The 20989-nt window shown below is 29.7% G+C and overlaps 1 protein-coding gene across 1 annotated transcript in view; it reads right to left on the bottom strand.

The window, feature by feature from the left end:
* Cbp80 (Nuclear cap-binding protein subunit 1) overlaps nucleotides 1-20989 on the bottom strand; it is a 152319-nt gene that overhangs the window by 60867 nt on the left and 70463 nt on the right. Inside the window, exons 10-11 of the mRNA XM_075375264.1 lie at nucleotides 16401-16538; nucleotides 13134-13237 (exon numbers count right to left, since the gene is read on the bottom strand). Coding sequence (XP_075231379.1) covers nucleotides 13134-13237; nucleotides 16401-16538 — 242 coding nt within the window. The remainder of the gene's footprint in view (nucleotides 1-13133; nucleotides 13238-16400; nucleotides 16539-20989) is intronic.

Below are 20989 nucleotides of genomic sequence, written 5' to 3'. Positions count from 1 at the left end.
ATAACAGAATCATATAAAGATGTTCAACATTATGTGAACGACGCACTGATACCAATAAACAAGCAATCTGACAGAAATTTAACACAATTATTTTCAACCAGAAGGCATTCTAATAGCCATTAAATTATGTAAGTGAACTCAATGACACATTTAGTTGAGACTCCAGAGTAACATACACTGTGACTTTCTTACAAGAGTTTAAAACAACTATTCACAATAAAAACATTCTATTCAGTTATCACACGACTGCCAAAGTTATCAATATAATTTCAACATATTCTTTTTATAACACATAATAACAATATAGCTACAACATAATATCAAAGTACAAAAATATCAATTAAAGAGATTTAAATGCGAAGGAAAAGATTTCTGAATGAATCAGAACATTATAATTGGTCAATCACAATGAATTGTTGAAATTGATCAACTGATTTTTAAATACATATACATTAAAAAGAATGACATAATATGTGTTAATGATAAATGCAAATGGGTATGTGCATTTCTTCAAATAGACGATACTAAATGTAAACATTTCATTTCCTTTTCCCACAGCTGACTGTGAACTGCAATTTTTTTTTTAAAAAGAATAATACTTCAAGTTATCTTCATTTAAACAACAGCCTCAACTAAAATTGTCATTAGAATATGTGTACATGTATGTTCATCCAATTAAAATAAAGATTTGTTATAGTTGTAATACAGAACATAACAACTATCCTATGTTAAATAGCTCACTGTAAAACTGTAAATAAACAAGTAACGATTTTTTTTTAAATGTTTAAATCCAATAAAATATTATAAAACTTTAATTTCTGAATTATTGTCACACCTGTCTTGCCAATATACCTTATATATTACAAACTTACCCTAAATAATACAAAACTATTCAAAATTACTTTAGCATACTACAGAATGTAAAACAAAATATGCTATGTAAACACTCCTATTTTAAATGAAATGTGATAAACTTCACATAAATGTGATATAAGATTCACTGATGAAGAAATTGGGTTTAAAACTTGAAAATAAGACATACGAGGTCTATAAATAAAGTAATGAGACTTTTTGTTTGGCAGCCAAAGTGGCAACACTGTTAAATTACTAGTAAACATGAACAACTGATTTACATTAGGTGTTAATATTTTTAATCTATTGTTGCCAATTGAAATGTAAACAAACTTTTCATGAAATGAGTTTTTGTTGTATGTTGCAAAAATGAGTGATACTAATTATGATTAACGTTGTGCAATCACGTTTTGTGTTAAACTCGATGAGAATGCTACTGAAACTTTTTCATATTGAAAAGGGAGTATGGAGATGACGCTCTCTCATGGGCCCAAGTTTTTAAATGGTTTAACGCATTTTTGGATGGCCAGAATCAATTGCGGGCGATCCACACTCTGGAAGACCATTAACGTCAAAAAGTGACAACAATGTTGAGCGAAACAGAGACTTGATATTGTACAACCGGCGATTAACTGTCTGAATGATTGCAGAACAATTGAATTTGAACGATACTACAGTCCATCAAATTTTGACAAATGAATTGGACATGAAAAAGTTTGTGCAAAATTGGTTCTAAAAAAAATCACTGTTGAACAGAAAAACAACACGGTGGAAGAGTGCCTCTGTCTTCTAGGGCAAATTGAAATCCTGATTTGAATCCTGATTCTCTAAAAAAATGTTATTACTGGTGATGAATCTTGGATATTTGAGTTGGACCCAGAAACAAAATGCCAGAGCAAGAAGTGGCACACTTCAAAATCATCACATCCAAAAAAAGCAAAAATGAGCAAATACAAAATCAAAAAAGCCATGCTAATTTGTTTCTTTGATAGTAATGGCATTGTCCATAATGAGGATTTGCCTACAGGACAGACTGTAAATCAATATGTTTACAGAGAAATTCCTGAAAGACTGCAGAAAAGAGTTGCCTGCGTGAGATCAGCCATCAAAGACAAACTGGATGCTGCATCATGACAATGCACCTTGTCACACTGCACGCTCAGAGTTTTTGGCAAAGAAAGGACATTCCTGTAATTCCTCAACCACCTTATTCACCTGACTTGAGTCTCTGCAACTTTTTCCTGTTCCCGACTTTAAAAAGAACAACTCAAAGGGCACCATTTTGGAACAGTAGAAAACATAAAAATAGTATAACCAACCATCTGAAGGATATTCCGGTTTCTGAGTTCTAACACTGCTATGACGAATGGGAAAACCATTTGAAGCATTGCAAGGGAACTATTTACAAGGTGATAAAGTCCATACATGATTGGATTTTAAGTAAAAGGTTTTTCTGAACCAGTCTCATTACTTTATTTAAAGATCTCATATTTTAAATATTAATGTTGATAAGGTTCAAAAATCTATTCTCTTATTTCCAACACTCATATAGAGATATGATGTAATTACCAATAGGTCTGTCTACAATTTGAATTATCATTCCACAAAATTGCAATAAAAAGATTACAGGCTGTCCTGTCAACAACTATAAAATGCCAGAATGGTGCTATAAATGGAACCAAAGAGACAACTAACAAAATTCTCATTACAACTCACAATTCTTATTCTACCTATCCAAGGAAAAAGGGATGAAAGGCATAGGAAAAGAGAGAGACATGAAATATGATAATCAAGTCACACATTCACTGGCTGTAACCAAGGTAGTTTATCACAGAACTATAGAATATAATGCATGCTTTTAAGCAGAAGCTGTTTGATATAAAAATACCGAATGGCAGAAAATAAGTTAAGATAAAATTACTTACATATATGTGTTACCTGTATAAATATTACGTTATTCCATATAGTCACCAATCTAACATATTTTCCAATTATTACTAGCTTTATTATAATGTCATTTTCAAAAATTTTCCTACCATCAATTTAAACCAACAGATTACTTCCATCTTTCATTTGCTTATATTTTTCAAATCTCTACTGTAAAACCATTGTTTTAAAAGGAGAAAGTGGTAATAGTCACTAGGTGTGAAGTTGGGCCTATATGTATGGGGATAATCAAAGGTTTTCCAGCAAAATAATTTAAATTCTTAAACCCATTTTATTGCAGTGTGTCGTCGAGCATTGACATACAGAAACAAAACCCCAATGGACAGCTTCCCTCACTGTTTGTTCTAAACAGCACATAAAAGCTTTTGTAAGAGTTTCAAAATATGTATCAGTATTGAAACACAATCAAGAGATTTGATAAACAATAACCCTTTGTTGTCCCCAAAAAAATCAGTGGTCATCAGCTTCACGTCTTATTGTTCTTGCTTAAAACTATTTGAGCTTTGAAGATTAATGCCACCACTGCATCAAATGCTGTTTCGATTTAAGTGTACAACAACCAAGCCTCATCTTCAGTCACGAGAGGTTAAGCAGTAATTTCCATTTTGGTGGCTCTGCAAAATCCCCTGTTTCAACTTCAGCAAGACATTTTTCTAGTGTCCACTGTCCACATTTTTGGCACATACCTGTTGCACAACTTTATAGCCCAGCTTTTCCATAAAAATTTTATAAATCACTGAATCCAAACATTTGGAAAGTCATTTGACAACTATGAAATAGAAAATCTTCATATTTTTTCCTTTACTTTTTACAGGAAATCACTTATGATCACAGACAGGCGACTGCTACATTCTTTGTCGTGAACATTCATCCTGTCTTCTCAAAACAAACAATACAATCTTGAACTTTCCTTTCACACATATTTGGTTCACAAATTTCTTTATTGATTTCAGCAGCAAATTTGTTTTTCACCATTAGAAAAAATGAATTACTGTTTGAACCTCACACTTTGCAGTACTACTTATTTTAGTATTCATTTCAATTAGGTATGCACAGTAACAAATGTGAATATGATGATTTCTTATCAGTAGATGACTACTGATACAAATATATATATGCTAAGTAAGTTCTATATGCTTCCAAAGTATAAATCAGCAACAAAGTTAAAATAGCCCTTACTTAAAACACAAATCTAAAAGCACAACTACCTTATCACTCTGATGGTGTGCCACTTTGTTCCTAGATTCCCTCCACTCCTGATCTGTAATAGTAATTCTACACAGCCTTTCTCTTTTAGTAAAATTTACACATAGTTCTAGCGTAAAATCTTGTTTCACTAGCCATGTTTTCATTTGTTCATGTCTGATGAGTTATAATTACATATTTGTTAAATTGTATTATTTTAAAATACTTATCATCTGCCCTAGTGTACACATTAAGGCAGAAAATCCTTCAATATTATTAGTCGTAAACTGTATTTTTTTGTTTACAGTATTTTCATTTAAATTCAACTAATTTTCTTGATATTTATCCATTTTTTTATTTCTTTAGAGTATCTGTTTCAGGACTTTATATGAATTTTGGTAAGTAAAATTTTAGAAGATAAAAATGATTAGATGTGCAGAAAATTGTTAACAAACTATTCCCATAATATCGCTACCACTGTAACAGGTTACAGTGCATTTTTAAATATGAAAAGAGGTATAGTATCAATAAAAAAAATTCCTGAATTTCTTACTCATTAGCTTACTCAAATCCAAATGTGGTCAAAAACTGTAATTTGAATTGTCTTCTTATTGCATACATTGTTGTGCATAATTTTTGTGCATTAATGTTTTGTTTTTTTCTGTATTCACCTTGTTCAAGTGAGTTAATAATTAATTACTTTTTTAATTATGAGTGAAATACCAAGATTGTTGTAATTTTAGTGAATTTTTGATTTTGATGACATAAATTTCACTGAGGATGGTTATAAAGATGACTGAAAGGGTTTTGAAATGTTTTTTTTTTTTAAATCATTAGATTATACAATGTGGTTCAGTGTATCATTAGAAAAGTTTAAATTTAAAATTAGTTATTGATACTGTAAATGATGTTTGCAAAGAACAATGTCAAAATGTCAAAATTGAATCATTTAAAGTCCTAAAAATCTAGACTATGACATTTGATCATTTTCTTAACAGTTTGAAATTTAAAATACACAATAATAAATGAAGATACATTAAGAGGTATTTATAAGAAAGATCTTGAAATAATAAAACTGTACCCAATTGTTTTTATTCTTTAAAGCATCTACAAACAAAAGGTAAGTCCAGAAAAAACAAGTTTTCCTGTAATTTTAACCAAGTAATAACAATATTAACTAGAAATATAAAAGCTTCTATAATATTTTTGAAATGTAGAGTCTCTTTTAAAATAATGAATAGATGATGTCCTCAGCTTTTAACATACCATCCATTGAAGATAGCTTCCAGAGTAGATAATTTTTAATCAAAACAATAACAAGTACTGGGCAATATGCCCACTGGTGGGAAAGTGACGCAACTTTCAAAAAGGAATTTTATTAGCAAAAATCTGTAACAAGGATTATTCACAAAGAACTAATTTTAGAACATACATAATGATCAAATCTTAGTTCAGGTTCTTGACACAGATTAGTTAAGACCTTTTCATTAAAATTTGGTATCATGGGCATTTTTATAATCACCCAAATCCAACTGAATTTATTTTAAGATGTCTTCTGTCAAACAAGTTTCCAAGTCCATCAAAAGAGATAAGTGAAATTAGGTAAATGTGTGCTTAATTTCTGGATTAATATAATAATCAGCCTTTGAAGAAAACACTACAGAAAAAATATTAAATAAGTATTAATTAATAACTGCGGGTGAAGAACTAGAGATTAATTAGAAGAAACAATGGATCATAGGATGTAGAGGGTATACTGAAATGAAACGACTAGCACTAGATAGGGAATCTTGGACAGCTGCATCAAACCAGTCAAATGACTGATTACAAAAAAAAAAGGATCATAGAAGTTAGACATAAGAAAAAAAAGAAAGGGTTTTCTATGCATAACATGACTACTCAAATTGTTGAAATTACTACAATTTTTTTTTTTTATAATTTATTATTAATTAATAACAAAAAAATAATAAATTTATTTAAATGTTTTGTCATTTTTTTTGTGTAATAAATATAATATTTAGGAAGACATAATTTATTACACACACCATCACTGATCATAGCCCAAGGATTAATGTAAATCTGTTCAAATTAATAAAGAGCAAGAAAATTAGCGAAGGAGAAGAACAGAAAGATTAGTGATCCAAAAAAATTACAACGAATTGTAAACCAAAAGGTAAGTCTCGCAGATATTTCTTATCCTCAAAAAAAAATTTCTGTAATATAAATAAAACTATTTTAAACAAAATGATACTCATATGAATGATAGTTTTATTTGTAAATTTTGTTTAGTTACCAAACAAAATTTACAAATAAAACCAATTACCTTTTTTTGTGCTATTGTTAAACATTTGCATAACAAATTTTTGCACTGAATTGGTTACATAAGATGAAGGAGCTTCCAGATTACAAAATCTGGCTTTACCCAATAATCATCTCAGTGTGAGGAGTTTTGTATGGCGACAAGATAGGATAGTCTCCACATAAATGCAAGGGCAAAGCCACACCCACCAAATCACACAAATACATAGGTATTGTGAAACAATCAGATTGTAGGCAGATTCAGATTTCTTTGAATATTTTTCATTTATATTAAGCAAAGGAATAAACTACATCTCCAGATGTGTTGTAAAATTTAAGTAAAAAAAATTTTTCTAAATTTAAGTGAAATTTAAAGTAAGAAACTGACCCCAAAATTTAAATCATAATAAAACCATGTCACTATCTAAATTATGTATGTATATAACTTAGATAAAAAAAATTTTCTATAAATATATATTTAGTATTTATAAACCACCAGATACACACATATAAAGTAAGATTGATCTCTTACCTTCAAATAAGTCCTTTTCAAATCCTTTAGATTCATCATTAATTATTAAACATACTATATTATCATTAGCATTCAGCTATTTCATCAACCACATCATGATTGATTAAAATACTAGTCTGATGTTAAAATTGTATTATACAGGCCTACTAATTTAAACAGATTATCCTGCTCAAAATTTACCTGGTGGTTTATTAAATTGAAATCTTTATTTATAAATATAAATATTTATTTCTCCAAATACTTCAGTTTGTTTTTAATGTTACAAATTTCTAATATTTTAAGATTATTTACTAAATCTGTCGCATTTGAAATCAAGTGGTCTGCCATATTTGAAACATTTTTTTTTTGTTTTTAAATGCTCTTAGATTTTTTAGATGTTTCAAGAATCTTGCTTTAAATAATTATCAGTTCTACCTATATGTCACAATCTATGCATTTAATTTTATATATGCCGCTTAAGTTAAATTTGTCAAAAATATATTACTGTTATAATTAAAGAATTTTTTGAAATATTATTTAGAGGTTTATATGCAATTGTATGTTGTTTTTTGTTATAAACATTTACTATTTTATTTGTTTTTTTGTTTACATAACTGTATAAAATATTTTTTCTATCATAATTTTTGGAACCATTCAATGGAATAAGGTTAGTGTTTTTGTAATAATATTTCTTCTTAAAATATCCCTTGTAAATGTTTTCAATATAAGATTTATTGTAGCCATTTTGTAAAGATATATTTTTTATATATTCCAGTTCATTATTTAATACCACTTCATTGTTATGTGAATAAATAACAGCTTTATGTACCACACCATAGTTAAAGTGTTTCTTTTATGTGAAAATGGGTTATTTGAGTTTTTATGAATGGTTATATTACTGTTGGTAGGGGTTTTCTATATACACTTGTCAATTTCATTATTGTTATTAATTTTTATGTTTATATCTAAAAAAAATGCATGGTCCTGCCATTGTCTGTTTCCATAGTAAATTTGAGTTCATTATTAAATAAATTTAGCTTGTTCAATATTATCTGATGTTCCAATGTTATGTTAGAGTTAAATATTACAAGTATGTCATCCACTGAAACATCAAATAATATTAAACAAGCTAAATTCATTTAATAATAAAATCAAATTTACTACGGAAACAGACAATGACAGGACCATACATTTTTTTAGATATAAACATAAAAATTAATAACAATAACACAATTGAAACAAGTGTAAATAGAAAATCTACCAATAGTAATACAACCAATCATAATAATTCAAATAACCCATTTTCACATAAGATAATCAGTTACTATGGTATGATACATAGAACTATGATTTATTCGCATAACAATGAAGTGTTATTAAATAATGAACTGGAATATATAAAAAAATATAGCTTTACAATAAATCTTATATTGACAGGGAATATTATAATAAATCTTATCTAAAATCTTATAATAAATCTTAATTATAAGATTATAATAAATCTTATAACATTTACAGGGAATATTTATAGAAGAAATATAATTACAAAAACGCTATCCTTATTCCAGTGAATGGTTCCAAAAATTATGATAGAATATATACAATTATATAAACAAAAATGCAAATAAAATAGTAAATATTTATAATAAAGAACAATATACAATTGCATATAACCAGTAAATAATATTTCGAAAAACTTCTTTAATTATAACACTAATATATTTTTGACAAATTTAACCTAAGTGGTACATATAAAATTAAATGCATAGACTGTGATGCCATATATATATATATATATGTTTCAAATATGAGAATCACTTGATTTCAAATGGACAGATTTAGTAAATAATCACACAATAACAAAACTGAATTAAATAAAGAATTAAAATAAATTAAATTTACAGCAAACAAATAGGTACAATACAGAAAAAATTCAAAAGAAATAAATAAATTCTTCATTAAAAAAAAAACCAAAGAAGCAAAAACTAAACGTTAGTTATGTTAAGTACATTGCATTTATATTTTAAATACTGCATCTTTTCAATCTAATTAGATCATTTCCATTGTTAAGCTTTTCAATATGATTTATATACAAAATCCAAATACATAAAAAAGTTCTGAATCAAAACTGCGTTGATATCAAAACAATCCAGAATATCTAATTCTATTCTACCAGGTGGTCCAAAAAGTAATGAAACAACAGCTGCAGTTAGAAACAACTTTATTCTGAATCTAAATTTACATGTTCCTTTTCAAAATAGTCTCCCTTAAGAGCAACACACTGCTTCCAGTGCTTTATCCACTTTTAAATCACAAAATCCAGGCCACCTTTCAAAATCACTTTGCATTTTGCACACTCAGCTTTTATATCCTCTCATCTCAAATTTTCACCCTTTCAGGTCTTCCTTCACCTCTGGGAACAACCAGAAGTCACACAGAGCTAGATCTAGGCTGTATGGTGGGTAAGGGATCATTTTAATTTTTTGTCAGTTCAAAAATTCACGACTATCTGAACAACACGGGGACACGCATTATCATAATGTAACTGTATTTCTCAGACTTTTTTTCCAGAGTGTTTTTTCTGAAGCGAATCAGAATTATCTTTAGCACACCGATTACTAAAGATTACTTACAGTCATCCCTATAGGTAAATGATATTGATAAATTAATCCTTCATGATCAAAAAATGATCATCATGACTATACCATCACTGCATGCGCCTTTCACCTTTTTCAGACGTGGTGAAGAAGTTAAATTCCATTAGGAGCTGTGTTGCTTGATCTCAGGATCATAATGGATCATCCAACACTGTCAGCGGTTACCTTATTAGGCAAAAAAAGTGTTCCTTCCGTCTTGTAGTGAGCCAACTATTCTTTGCATACAAATATGCATTAATCCATTTGGTCAGGAGTTAAAAACCATAAACCCCAATCACATGCAATACATTTCATATGCATCTACTGGCTCAGAATATTGTGTGAACTGCTTTTTGAGTTTTATAGCAGTTCCCTCAACTGCTCTACATCAATATAACAATCTTCTCAAATGATGATGCTCGTTGCGTTAATCAATGTGCTCGGCCATCCCATATTTTCATTGAATGTTTCTTTCAACATTTTGTACATTTCCGAAGCTGATGTTTTTTTTTTTAAATGAGCACAAAACTAAATCACACAACATTGACCAATTTTTTTTCCTTGGTAGACATTTACCTAACATAAATTTACATTCGGTGATTACAAAAATCAACTTGAAATTGGCACAGGAGGTAAACAACACATCTTGGGACTTGTATGCACACAGGACTGCCAGGTTACATGCTCTAAATTTCTCTGTAGAAATTAGTCTCATTATTTTTTGGACTGCCCTCAAATTTTACAAAACCAGTTTTATAAGTGTACCTTCAAATGACTGGAAAATTAAAAATATTGAATAAATCAGACTGTACACTAAACATCAATAATCTCAGGAAAAACACCTAATGTATTAAATACTTTAATGTTACAATCATAAAAAAAATTAATAAATTAATATACTTCTTTCAGGGGAAAACAATGCCATATTAGAAAAACCTTTATTATTTTTGTAATTTCTAAAATGTTCAAGTAAACAAAGGAATTATTTGTTTTTCCTATATAAAACAATCACAATCATTACATTTAATTTTATAAATCCCACAAATTGTTAATTTTATTATTATTATTATTAATTTTTTTTACATACTTTATTATGTGGTGATAGGTTTGTATGCTGGTTTAAATGTTTCTTTATTGTAAGTTTTAGTAATTTTTTCAATGATATTATTGTATAAATATTTCATGTATATTTTTCACTCTTTTGTGTCTTATTTTTTATTGGTTTAAGGCAATTTTGTTATTCTGTTTTGATGGTTCTTTTTTATAAATATTATTAAAGTAGCATCATATCCATTTTCAACAGTTATATGCATAATACATAAATAATAACAAAGAAAAGTTAAATAATGAAATAAACATCTTAAAACACTTGGTGGTTGACATTGGGTATGAAACTACTTTAATTAATAATATTTATAAAAAAAACTATCCAAATACAATAACAAAATAACTACCTTACAACTAATATACAATAAAAACAAAAAAGAGTGAAAATATATATATATATATAAGTATTTATACAATAATATCATTGAAAACATTACTAAAACTTACAATAAAGAAAACTTAAATCAGCATCCAAACCTAATAACCACATAAAATATTTAAAAAAACAAAACTAATAATAATAAAAAAACAATCTGTATGGGATTTATAAAATTAAATATAATGATTGTGATTGTATTTATATAGGAAAAACATAGATCCTTTAAAACTAGACTTCTTGAACATTACAGAAATTACAAAAATAATAAACTAGGTTAATCTAATATGGCAGACCATCTAATAAATAATAAACATTCTATTTCTGATAGCAACACAAATTTAGAAATATTAGCAATTAATAAAGATGACATAAAATTATATATATTAGAAAAATATTACATATATAAATAAAATTTAAATTTCAGATAAGTGTTTGAGGGAAACGGTATTAAATACCGATAACACTCATTCAGATTAATAACCAATTTTAGTATTTTTATTTTTAATTTTTTTTATGCAATAACGGAATTATTTCAATCACGACTGGTAAGGGAGGATCCCGCAAAAGTACTTTCATGAAAAATTAAGGTACGATACGAGTGTGTCTCATCTCAATATTCTGTATTACGGAGTGATCATAAAGTAGCACAACCCAAATTTTTTCTGCTTTGAAGAAATGACAGTTAAATTTATAAAAGATACTTAATTAGGGTAATTTTTTGTGCAACAAAATGAGGATGGTAGCACTGCTAGATCACGCCTCTGGGCAACAGTAGATGTGGCACCAAGCAGTTTGTTTAGTCCGAGCAGCAATGTTTTTTATGCAAGAACATGTCTTAATTGTTGTGAGTTAATGTGAAACGAAATCGTACAAAAGCGTCAAGAAAATTTTTTAAATGCTTTTCCAGATGCCAATGTGCCAAACAAATTCACTATATGTCGTTTACTTTAGCATTTTGGGATACAGGTAGTGTGCATAACCATAAGCATTCCAGTTGTCCAAGTGTTTTAACTGATGAAAGTTAAACAAAAAAAACACTTCAATCAAAGAAACACTTCTTCATTCTCCAAAAACATTTCTTCAAAAACCTTCTAACCAGATTGGGCTATCTTATGGAAGTGTTCATAAGGGTACTAAAGTTCTAAAATAACATCCATACCGGATTAACCTAAGTCATCAGCTCCAAGAACCAGATAAGGAGAAAGGAATGTAGTATTGTTGGTGGTTTAGAAGTTTCATTCGTGACATATCTGTTCTAACAAGGTTTTTTCAATGATAAAGCTTTGTTTCATCTTAGCAGATATGTCAACAGTCAAAATTACAGAATATGATCTTCAGAGAACCCCAATGTGTTCCATGAACAGTCATTACATTCGCAACAAGTTGTGGAGTAGTTTGGTGTGGTGTATCTTGTCAGAAAATTGTCAGGCCTTTATTTTTTTTTTGAGACCATCACAGCCGAATGGTATCAAGAAATAATCATGGAGTTTATACCTTTGCTATGTGCTGGTGAACATGATTGCTGGCAAAAAGATGGAGCAACTGCACACACTGTGAACAGTAGTATGCAATTTCTTTGTGATTTCTTCGATGACCGGATAATTTCTCTTGGTCTATGGCCTCCTCGTTTACTGGACCTGAGTCCTCCCGAGTTTTATTTATGAGGCTTTTTAAAAGGTAATATGTACTCAAACAACCCACATACACTTTGATAAACTTAACCAAAATATTGAGGACTGTATATCAAATATCACTACTGCTACAGTGAAAACGGCTGCATACAATGTAAGAAAACATGTTAATGCATGCACTGAAAATCATGGTGAACATTTCCAGCACTTATTATAAACTTGTAATACTTTTGTTAATGTTAATATTATTTTGAAAATCAATAAAAAAAAGTAATAAATAAGCTTTATAAAAAAACAATTTGTTGACATTTGGGTTGCACGACTTTACAATACCTGTTAGGTGGTTTATTTAATAGAATATATATATAGACTAAGAAAGTCAAAATTTTGGATAAATAAAATATTGAAATACTTTAAAGTTATAAATGCTTATAAGTATTTAAGTTGAGCTGTTTACATCACTCATATGAGAAAGACTGTAATGATAGAATTAATAAATACCCTCTCTGAATGCATTACATACATAACCTCCAATCAGCAGAGAAAAAATTACAAGATATTTTGTTCTCTAAATCTGTATTACTCACCAGCATTTTCAGCGCCATATTTAAACTTTGGTTCTGGCTTGGATGGAATCATTACTTCATAAGTAGAAGGCATTATATCCTTAATTCTTTGATGATATGACAACCTAAAAACAAATAATGAAAACTGTAATACCCAAATTTTTTGTTAACAGTTAGGCAAGATAAACACAGTGTACATAGAACAATTTCCACACCAACCAATCATTAGTTTCTACTAAGTTTATTTTTAACAAGTTGTTTCAAAACAGCTTTTCATAAGTAAATAAATTAGATAATAAAATAAATCCAGACAGCAGTTATGTTTGTTCCCAAATACAATAGTGCTTATGAACAATCCAATTCTATACTAATTCAGTTCGGTCATAAAACTCCAAGGGTCAATGACTTCTTCTGCAACAAGACTCCACTTAGATTAATTCAAAGCTTTTTCTACCTACTTATTAACAATGGAAAATTTTTACTCCACCTACATCTAAGTATCTTTTTCTTCTACTGACCACCATATATTTCTGATGTACATCACCACTCACATCTCACTTTTCTTCCTCTTACTATTTATATTATGCTAGGTGCGTACCTTTCAGCTCTTCCATTTAATTCAACATATTTTAAGCAGTAATTTATTTTTTTAAGTGCTTAATCTTTTCTCATTCTCCTTCATTATGACAGTCAAAACAATAAAATAGTAAGTACCTTTATATAACTGTAGTATTACTACAATTCATTTGACACCTTTATTCCTGCATTCATTTCATTGTTTTCTATAATAATTTTAACTACATAATTAGCCTCTCGTAACTTCTCTTCTTGGAACTTTTCATCCTTTTGGTACCAATAGTGACCCATGTTTTTCACGTAAAATTATGTACACAGTTTTGAATTGATAGGATCATTAAGTTACTAAACAGACATGCCTACCTATGAATATAGTTTTTATAGCTATATAGCTTTTTTTTAACCTCCGGAACCACCGTTAGGTATTGCTTCAGAGGATGAGATGAATGACATTTTTTGCAGCGTGTGAAAATGCCATGCCTGACTCGGATTTCAACCCAGGACCTCCAAATGAAAGGCTGAGACACTACCATTCGCACTACAGAGGCTGGCAGTTCATATAGAAAGCAGCTGTAGCTGCATGACAGGAAAGTCCTACAACTGTGTCGTTAGCTTTTTTGCTATATATTAATTTACACTCTCACACCACATTTAAATAATAATTTTAAACTTGTGCAATATTTACTTTTCTAAAAAAATTTAATAAGCAAGCAAAAATTTAATTTTCAAGGACAAGCTCTTATCACACTCTTTGCTAAACCACAATTATGCTTAGTTTTTAGATTAGTTTTGTAAAAATTTTATTGTAAGCAAAATCATAAGCTCATTCAATAAATTAATCGCATAATTACTATCACATCTGGAATTGCCACAACCCTCTACTAATCTATTCTGTAATCAAATAAAGCTCAATTTAGCAAACTGTAACAGCATATTTCCTTGTGCCTAATATAAAATTCACTCATAAAACTATCAAAATCCAGGCATATGATCTGAAAAGTGTCCTTCAAAATCCTAAAATTTTAAATAAATTTATATTTTTTAATGTTACTCAAAACAGGTCAGTAACAGATGCTCCTCTCCTCTATACTTTATGTATATAAATAAATGTTCCTTTCAAATCCCCCTAATATACTGCCACTTAAAATTATAAAATTTTATTTTTTCAAAGATTTAACATCTTTTTACATTTAATGTTAATCAGATCTTTAAAATTCCTGCTGTATATTAATGTAAAATTATTTTAAGGAATATCAATGGTAAATTTTGCAATGTAACCAAACCACTCCAATTTTCTATAACAATTATTATTTTCACAATGTTCAAGCAAAAATTTGTTAAGGAGTCATAATCAATTCCTACTTGGATCTACCACTTTAATAAAATGGCAAGAAAAAAGGTTTACAGGCCTTCACAAACCCCAATTTATGATTAAAAATTATAAATATTACCACAATTATTTAGTAAACTAATAATATTCCCTTTTTTGCATCATTAGAATTTTTCTTGCTCATTATAAATCCTAAGCCGGTGTACAACCCTTATGTACAATTCATGCTAAATCTGACGTTCTTTGTCTAAAATTTTTCCACCAATATAAAACAATCAAACTCTATAAAATCTCCATTTGCTCACACCATAAATCTCTTTTGCTTTATCCAGCAGATGAATAAATTAGCCCTACGTGCTTCATAGGATTAACCAAGAACTGGGAACAATTAATCCAAACATCTTTATGGCACCCCAAAAATTTTTCACCAGACACATACTTAGCTCCATTTAAATCATACTGTGACTCCTTATAAATCAGATTGTGATTGACCTACTTCTGTCCCACGACTCAAAACATGGTTTAAGAAATTCTGATTACACCAATTTACGGAATTAGTTTTACTTTTTAGCACCATGTTTCTAGTCACTTTTTCTATAATACATATCAGAGATTGAGATGATAAACATAAACATACTCTCTGTATTTTTATTTTTCACATGATTTTTATCAACTATTCATACCTTCAAACGTTCTGAAAGCTGAGATTTCTTCTATAAGAGCAAACACAGAAAAGTGTTAAAAATATATATTACAAAGTAAGTAGATTATAATTAACTTTTATAAACATTTTCAACTGCCGATGAAATACATTTTTCAATACATTTTTCCTAGTGAATTAATACAGCTGATTTATATTTACTGTAAATCTATTTTTTAAATTGTCCAAAAAATAGCCTTTAATTTTTTTATATCCACACTGACCTTGGAAAATCTGGTTTTCACTTTTCAAAGTGGTTACATACTTTTAGTAAATTTTTGATCATCCCTGTTGTGTTTTTTTCTACACCAGAAAATAAAAACTGTCAATTTTTTCTGAATTTTATTTTTAAATTAAAAATGAAAAATAATTAATCACCCACATTATTACACAAAACAATGACAACTTGTACTTTTAAGATGTTACACCTACCATGAAAAAACACAATTTAATTAATTGTTAAAATTACTTAATAGTTAGTCTTCAATACCTACAGTCTAAAGAGCAGTAGGCAATTATGTTCACTATAGTGTCCAATACTTAACATTCCATTATTTCCTTTAATCTAATCACTAATTTTAATCTGAGATAGTTATCTTGTATAAAACTGCATAGTTTACACAGCAGGTTGTTCAGGTTTTAATAACTTTTTTTTTACTTGTAAAAAGAAATGTCTGCTTACCTCAACGCTTTCAGTAATACTTCTCGAATAAATTTTGGCCTCGGATGTTCAGGATCAAGGATCAAACAAGAATCCCAATCTTCCCAGCTCCAACGGAACTGAAAATTACTCAGATGATAGGCAAACCAATTGACAAACCTGAAAAATTAATATTTTCTTATTATCAAAAATAGATATAAGATTAATAAAAAAAAAACCAGTTGATAGAAACATTATCAAATTATACACAAAAGAACACACAAACAACATTAGTGCATTTGAAAACTAACATTAAAACAAGAAAAATATTATAAACTAATATACTGTACATATTGTCACTTTTACAACTAGGCCTTGCTTTACAATATACATTAATTTCTTCTAATGAAATTAATTTAACTATTCTTCATTTTACAGCAAAATTTAGCACTTATAACTGAGAACATTAGAGAGCAAGAGAATACAATTACATTAGCATATAAGGAGATTTTTCTTAGAATGGAATTCTATCAGTAGGGACAACAATAAATTCACTTCTTTTATTCACATACAGGAATTAAAATCATTACCATATTTATAAAGCCCTTCCAATCCAGAGTGAACCAGACCAGAGTGAAATTCAGAGGTGAACTCTCTCAACTCTTCTACATAAAAACTGGATTGAGGCAAGGAGACGGCCTCTCACCACTCCTTTTTAACTGCGCCCTCGAATTTGTCATGAGAAAATGGTATGAAATAAATCCCAAAAATATAAAAATGGGTACTAAGAAAAACTCCATCACACTAAATTGCCTATGATTTGCAGATGACCTCGCTCTTTTAGCAAATAATATTCAAGAAGCCAAAACACAAATCATGAGCCTTCAAAACCTGGCACAAAAGATAGGGCTTCATATCTCTTTCGAAAAACTGAACTAATGGCCATAGATCCTCTGGTAATAGAGCACATTACAATAAACAATCAGAAAATTAAAATAGTAAAACAATTTAAATATCTAGGGGAAATAATAACTTATAATTTAAATGAAAAAGTGACATGGCAAAACAGGGCAAATAAAATGATTAAATCCCAAAAATTAACTTGGTCAATATATATAAAAAATGCCTTTCTGCTAAAACAAAACTAAAACATTATAAAACTGTAGTACAGCCAGAAGTCACCTACGGAAGCGAGACCCTTTTCAAAATCACTCAGAAAAACCGAATTGAAAAAATTCTGAAAATAGAGAGGAGAATTGTCAGAACGTGTATCAATAAAAAACACCAAAAAGAAGGCCAATGGTGGATTGTGCCAAATGAGGTGGTGTATCGAGAAATAGAGCCTGTTACTGATACTATGCGGAAAAAAAGAATCTCTTTCTTTGGTCATCTCATAAGGACACCGGAAACAAGACTGTCAAGAAATATCATTGAAAAGCTCTGGTTCCAAAAGCTAGAAGTAGGATGGATCAAAGAAATTAGAGAAGATATGAAAGAATTGGGAATTTCCCTGACTGACCTACAGAATAAAACTGGAAAAATTACAAAGCTAAAGACAAAAGCATTAGATTTAAAAAAAAGACAGACAAACGACAAAATACAACGAAGAGGGTGTTTATGGATGAAGAAAAGAAAGCAAGATCTGAACGGATGAAGAAATACTGGGTAGCTCGGAAGAGTAAAATAACACGCTTTTCTCAGAAAAGATCCAACTAAAATTGACTTAAGTGGTCCCATGTTAGCCGTAAAAGCATAATAATAATAATATAATAAAAGAGATATTATGATAGAAACTAATATACAGATATCTTACAAACAAGCCAAATTTTTTTCTTTTGTGACACGCCTTCCATCTTCATCAGTCACTTGTCAAACTCTCATCATATATCAAACCCACTCCTCTTTGAAGAGCTTACACATGAATGATTACCAAACAGCCCAGCTTTCAATGCTAACTTTGGATTCCTTTATAATCTACAGCAATAACTGCCTCTAGGTAGTACTTTCCCAATATCCTTATTTAAAGAAAGAATATCGCATTTTATAAGCAGTGCCAAGAGTGATTAATAACTAATTAAAATAACCTCTTAGAACAGCAACAATTACAGTACCAACAGCCTTTCTTTTTGCAAATTTAAAATCTCTTTCCAACCAGTACTCTGGCACATTAATAGTCCTTACAAGTAACGATCACTAAAATTCTGCATAACAATCGAATGAAGCAAATTAATTTTATATAAGCTTTCCTTCAGAAATTCAGTACAGATTTTAAACGGCAGTTTAACATCAAACTAAAACTCGAATCACTACAATTTTACCATATTTGGTAGTGCAGTTATTTAAACTAAAACTATTCAAAGCGGCTTAATTTAAAAGCTCTGCCAACCACTGCCTGCCCGCACAGGCAGCAGTGTCAGGTTCTCACAGACTAAAACCCCTCCCTCCCCCTTATACAACATGCCCCAATAACTGCCTTTTCCACCTTTCTGCACCTCGGGTAACTCAATGCATAGTGTCACAATGGAGCTGCATATGCAACTATGAACTCCACCACAGTTTCCAGCATTTTCTATTTGATGGTCTTGGTCCTCCTACATTTCTCATAAATCTTGTGAGCTAGAGCACTACCATCTTAAACTGTTTTGAGGATATGGACCATATAGCTCCTTCTTCTGTCCAGCCATATCCCCAGGTATTTAACAGACACGACTGGGTGTATGACCGACTTGCCTATCTGAGCAACTCTACAGGGAAGTTTTCCCCTGCCGACCATAATGAGGACTTCTAGCTCTTCTCCACAACTAACTTCAGCCTTTTGTCTAGTCATGTTCTCACCATTTAAATGCTATTGGTATGTTTTCTTCAATTACTTTGCGGTTAGTTCACAAAACTGGTTGGGAATAATTAGCAAGAACAAGATTTCCCACCTGAACTAATAACTCAGCAACAATCTCAACAGATATGGCAGAATAGACTAGCCTTAAAACTACTAAGCTTAAAATCCTTGCCAAGAAACATACTAAAAAAGTTAAAATAACTTAAACAATCTCTGTGCTATCACACAACCGCATGCACACTACTACAGTTCAAACATTCACCCTCAAAAATAAACACAAGTATATCACACAAATTCAAGTTACTGTAAATTCAGGTTACTGTTTGAAGATACTACTGCCTCATTAAAGCCTCAATTTCAGTCTGACTACTGTTGTGATATCAGCAACAGTACATATTCACAATTTATATTATTAATCATAACTCAGCATGGAAAATAATTAATAAAACTTAAGAATAATGCTGAACCAAAACAGACTGTGGTAATCCATACATGAAAATTGGATACCAAAATTTCTGTATTAATGGATCAACAGATTTTTCATTAAAAGATACAACTCAAAGGCTGGCAAAAATTTGGTAAAGAGCTCTAGCAGGGAAAGCTAATATCAAATTGATCTTCGCCATCAAATGCCAGTTTTGCCTACTGTTATTAATGAATGGAATAGAGCCTTCTAACGTAGTTAGAAGGCTCTGTGGACCCTAACATAGTTCCCGATCTTCTTAGTAGGAGTTTGTTATGGGTCTGCACTCCACTCCTTAGAAAAATTTTTAATTGAGCAAAAAATCTCTTAATTCAGCCTTTGAATAGCAAAGATGTAAACAGCAATCTGAATCAATAGGTATCAATAAATTTTAGATGCTGTAATGTTCTTTCCACTAAGGAAAGTAAGATTTTTGAGCAGTTTGAGGAAAATGTTATTAAAAAAATTTATAATGATAAAAATATGAGTCAAAATGGATCTCATTGTCTTACGGGAAACCAAGATGGGTTCAGGAAATGATATGAAAGATTTTATAATAATACTGATATGGATAAACAAACAAACAAATGCAGAAATATCTATAGCAGTTAAGCAAAAAACGAGATAAAAAAATATTTAAATAAGAAGCAATAAATAAAGAATTATTACTGTAATTATAAAAACATTCAGGGAATTATGACAATATATAAGGCAATAATGGAGGATTAATGCTCCAAATGATGATGCTGATAGTTGAAAGAAGGTTTTGTTGAATGTTTTTTTTGGAAATGGTGCAGGAATCTATGCATAAGCATGATATTGTCATGATAGATTTCAATGGACAAACTGGAGTGAAAATTGAAGACTAAGTAGTTGGAGAGTGTAATGAGGTTAAGTATTTGATTGAGATTGGTGTTTGACTGATATTTCTGAAGAGTTTCCTATGAAGATAATAAATTGCTTTTAAGAAACAGATCACATATATAGGTAAACATAGTGTCAAGCTTCAAACAACTTGAGTCAATTATAAGAAATGATAGTCAATGTTGGAACTCAAATGAAGCATAATGAAGTATGAGTGTAGAGAAGAGCAAACTGTGGTTTAGATAAATTTTTGTTGAGAGTTTTTTTTTGTGCCTGGCAAGAAACGGCAAAGGGAATGCAATGAAGTTTGTACTAAGATTGTGATATGCCTAAAAATTATCTTAAAAGGTGTAATAATGACTCAGTTGTGTTCTTGTACAAATTATAATCTGCAGGTATGTTAGCAATGGAAATGTATAGGGTATAGGAGAAATGTATTTGCATCTAAAGGGAATTTAAATCACATGG

Source organism: Lycorma delicatula, chromosome 1, assembly GCF_047948215.1.
Source record: "Lycorma delicatula isolate Av1 chromosome 1, ASM4794821v1, whole genome shotgun sequence".
Taxonomy (NCBI): Eukaryota; Metazoa; Arthropoda; class Insecta; order Hemiptera; family Fulgoridae; genus Lycorma; species Lycorma delicatula.
Note: the sequence above shows the minus strand (reverse complement) of the source record. Positions and strands in the feature narration are given on the sequence as shown.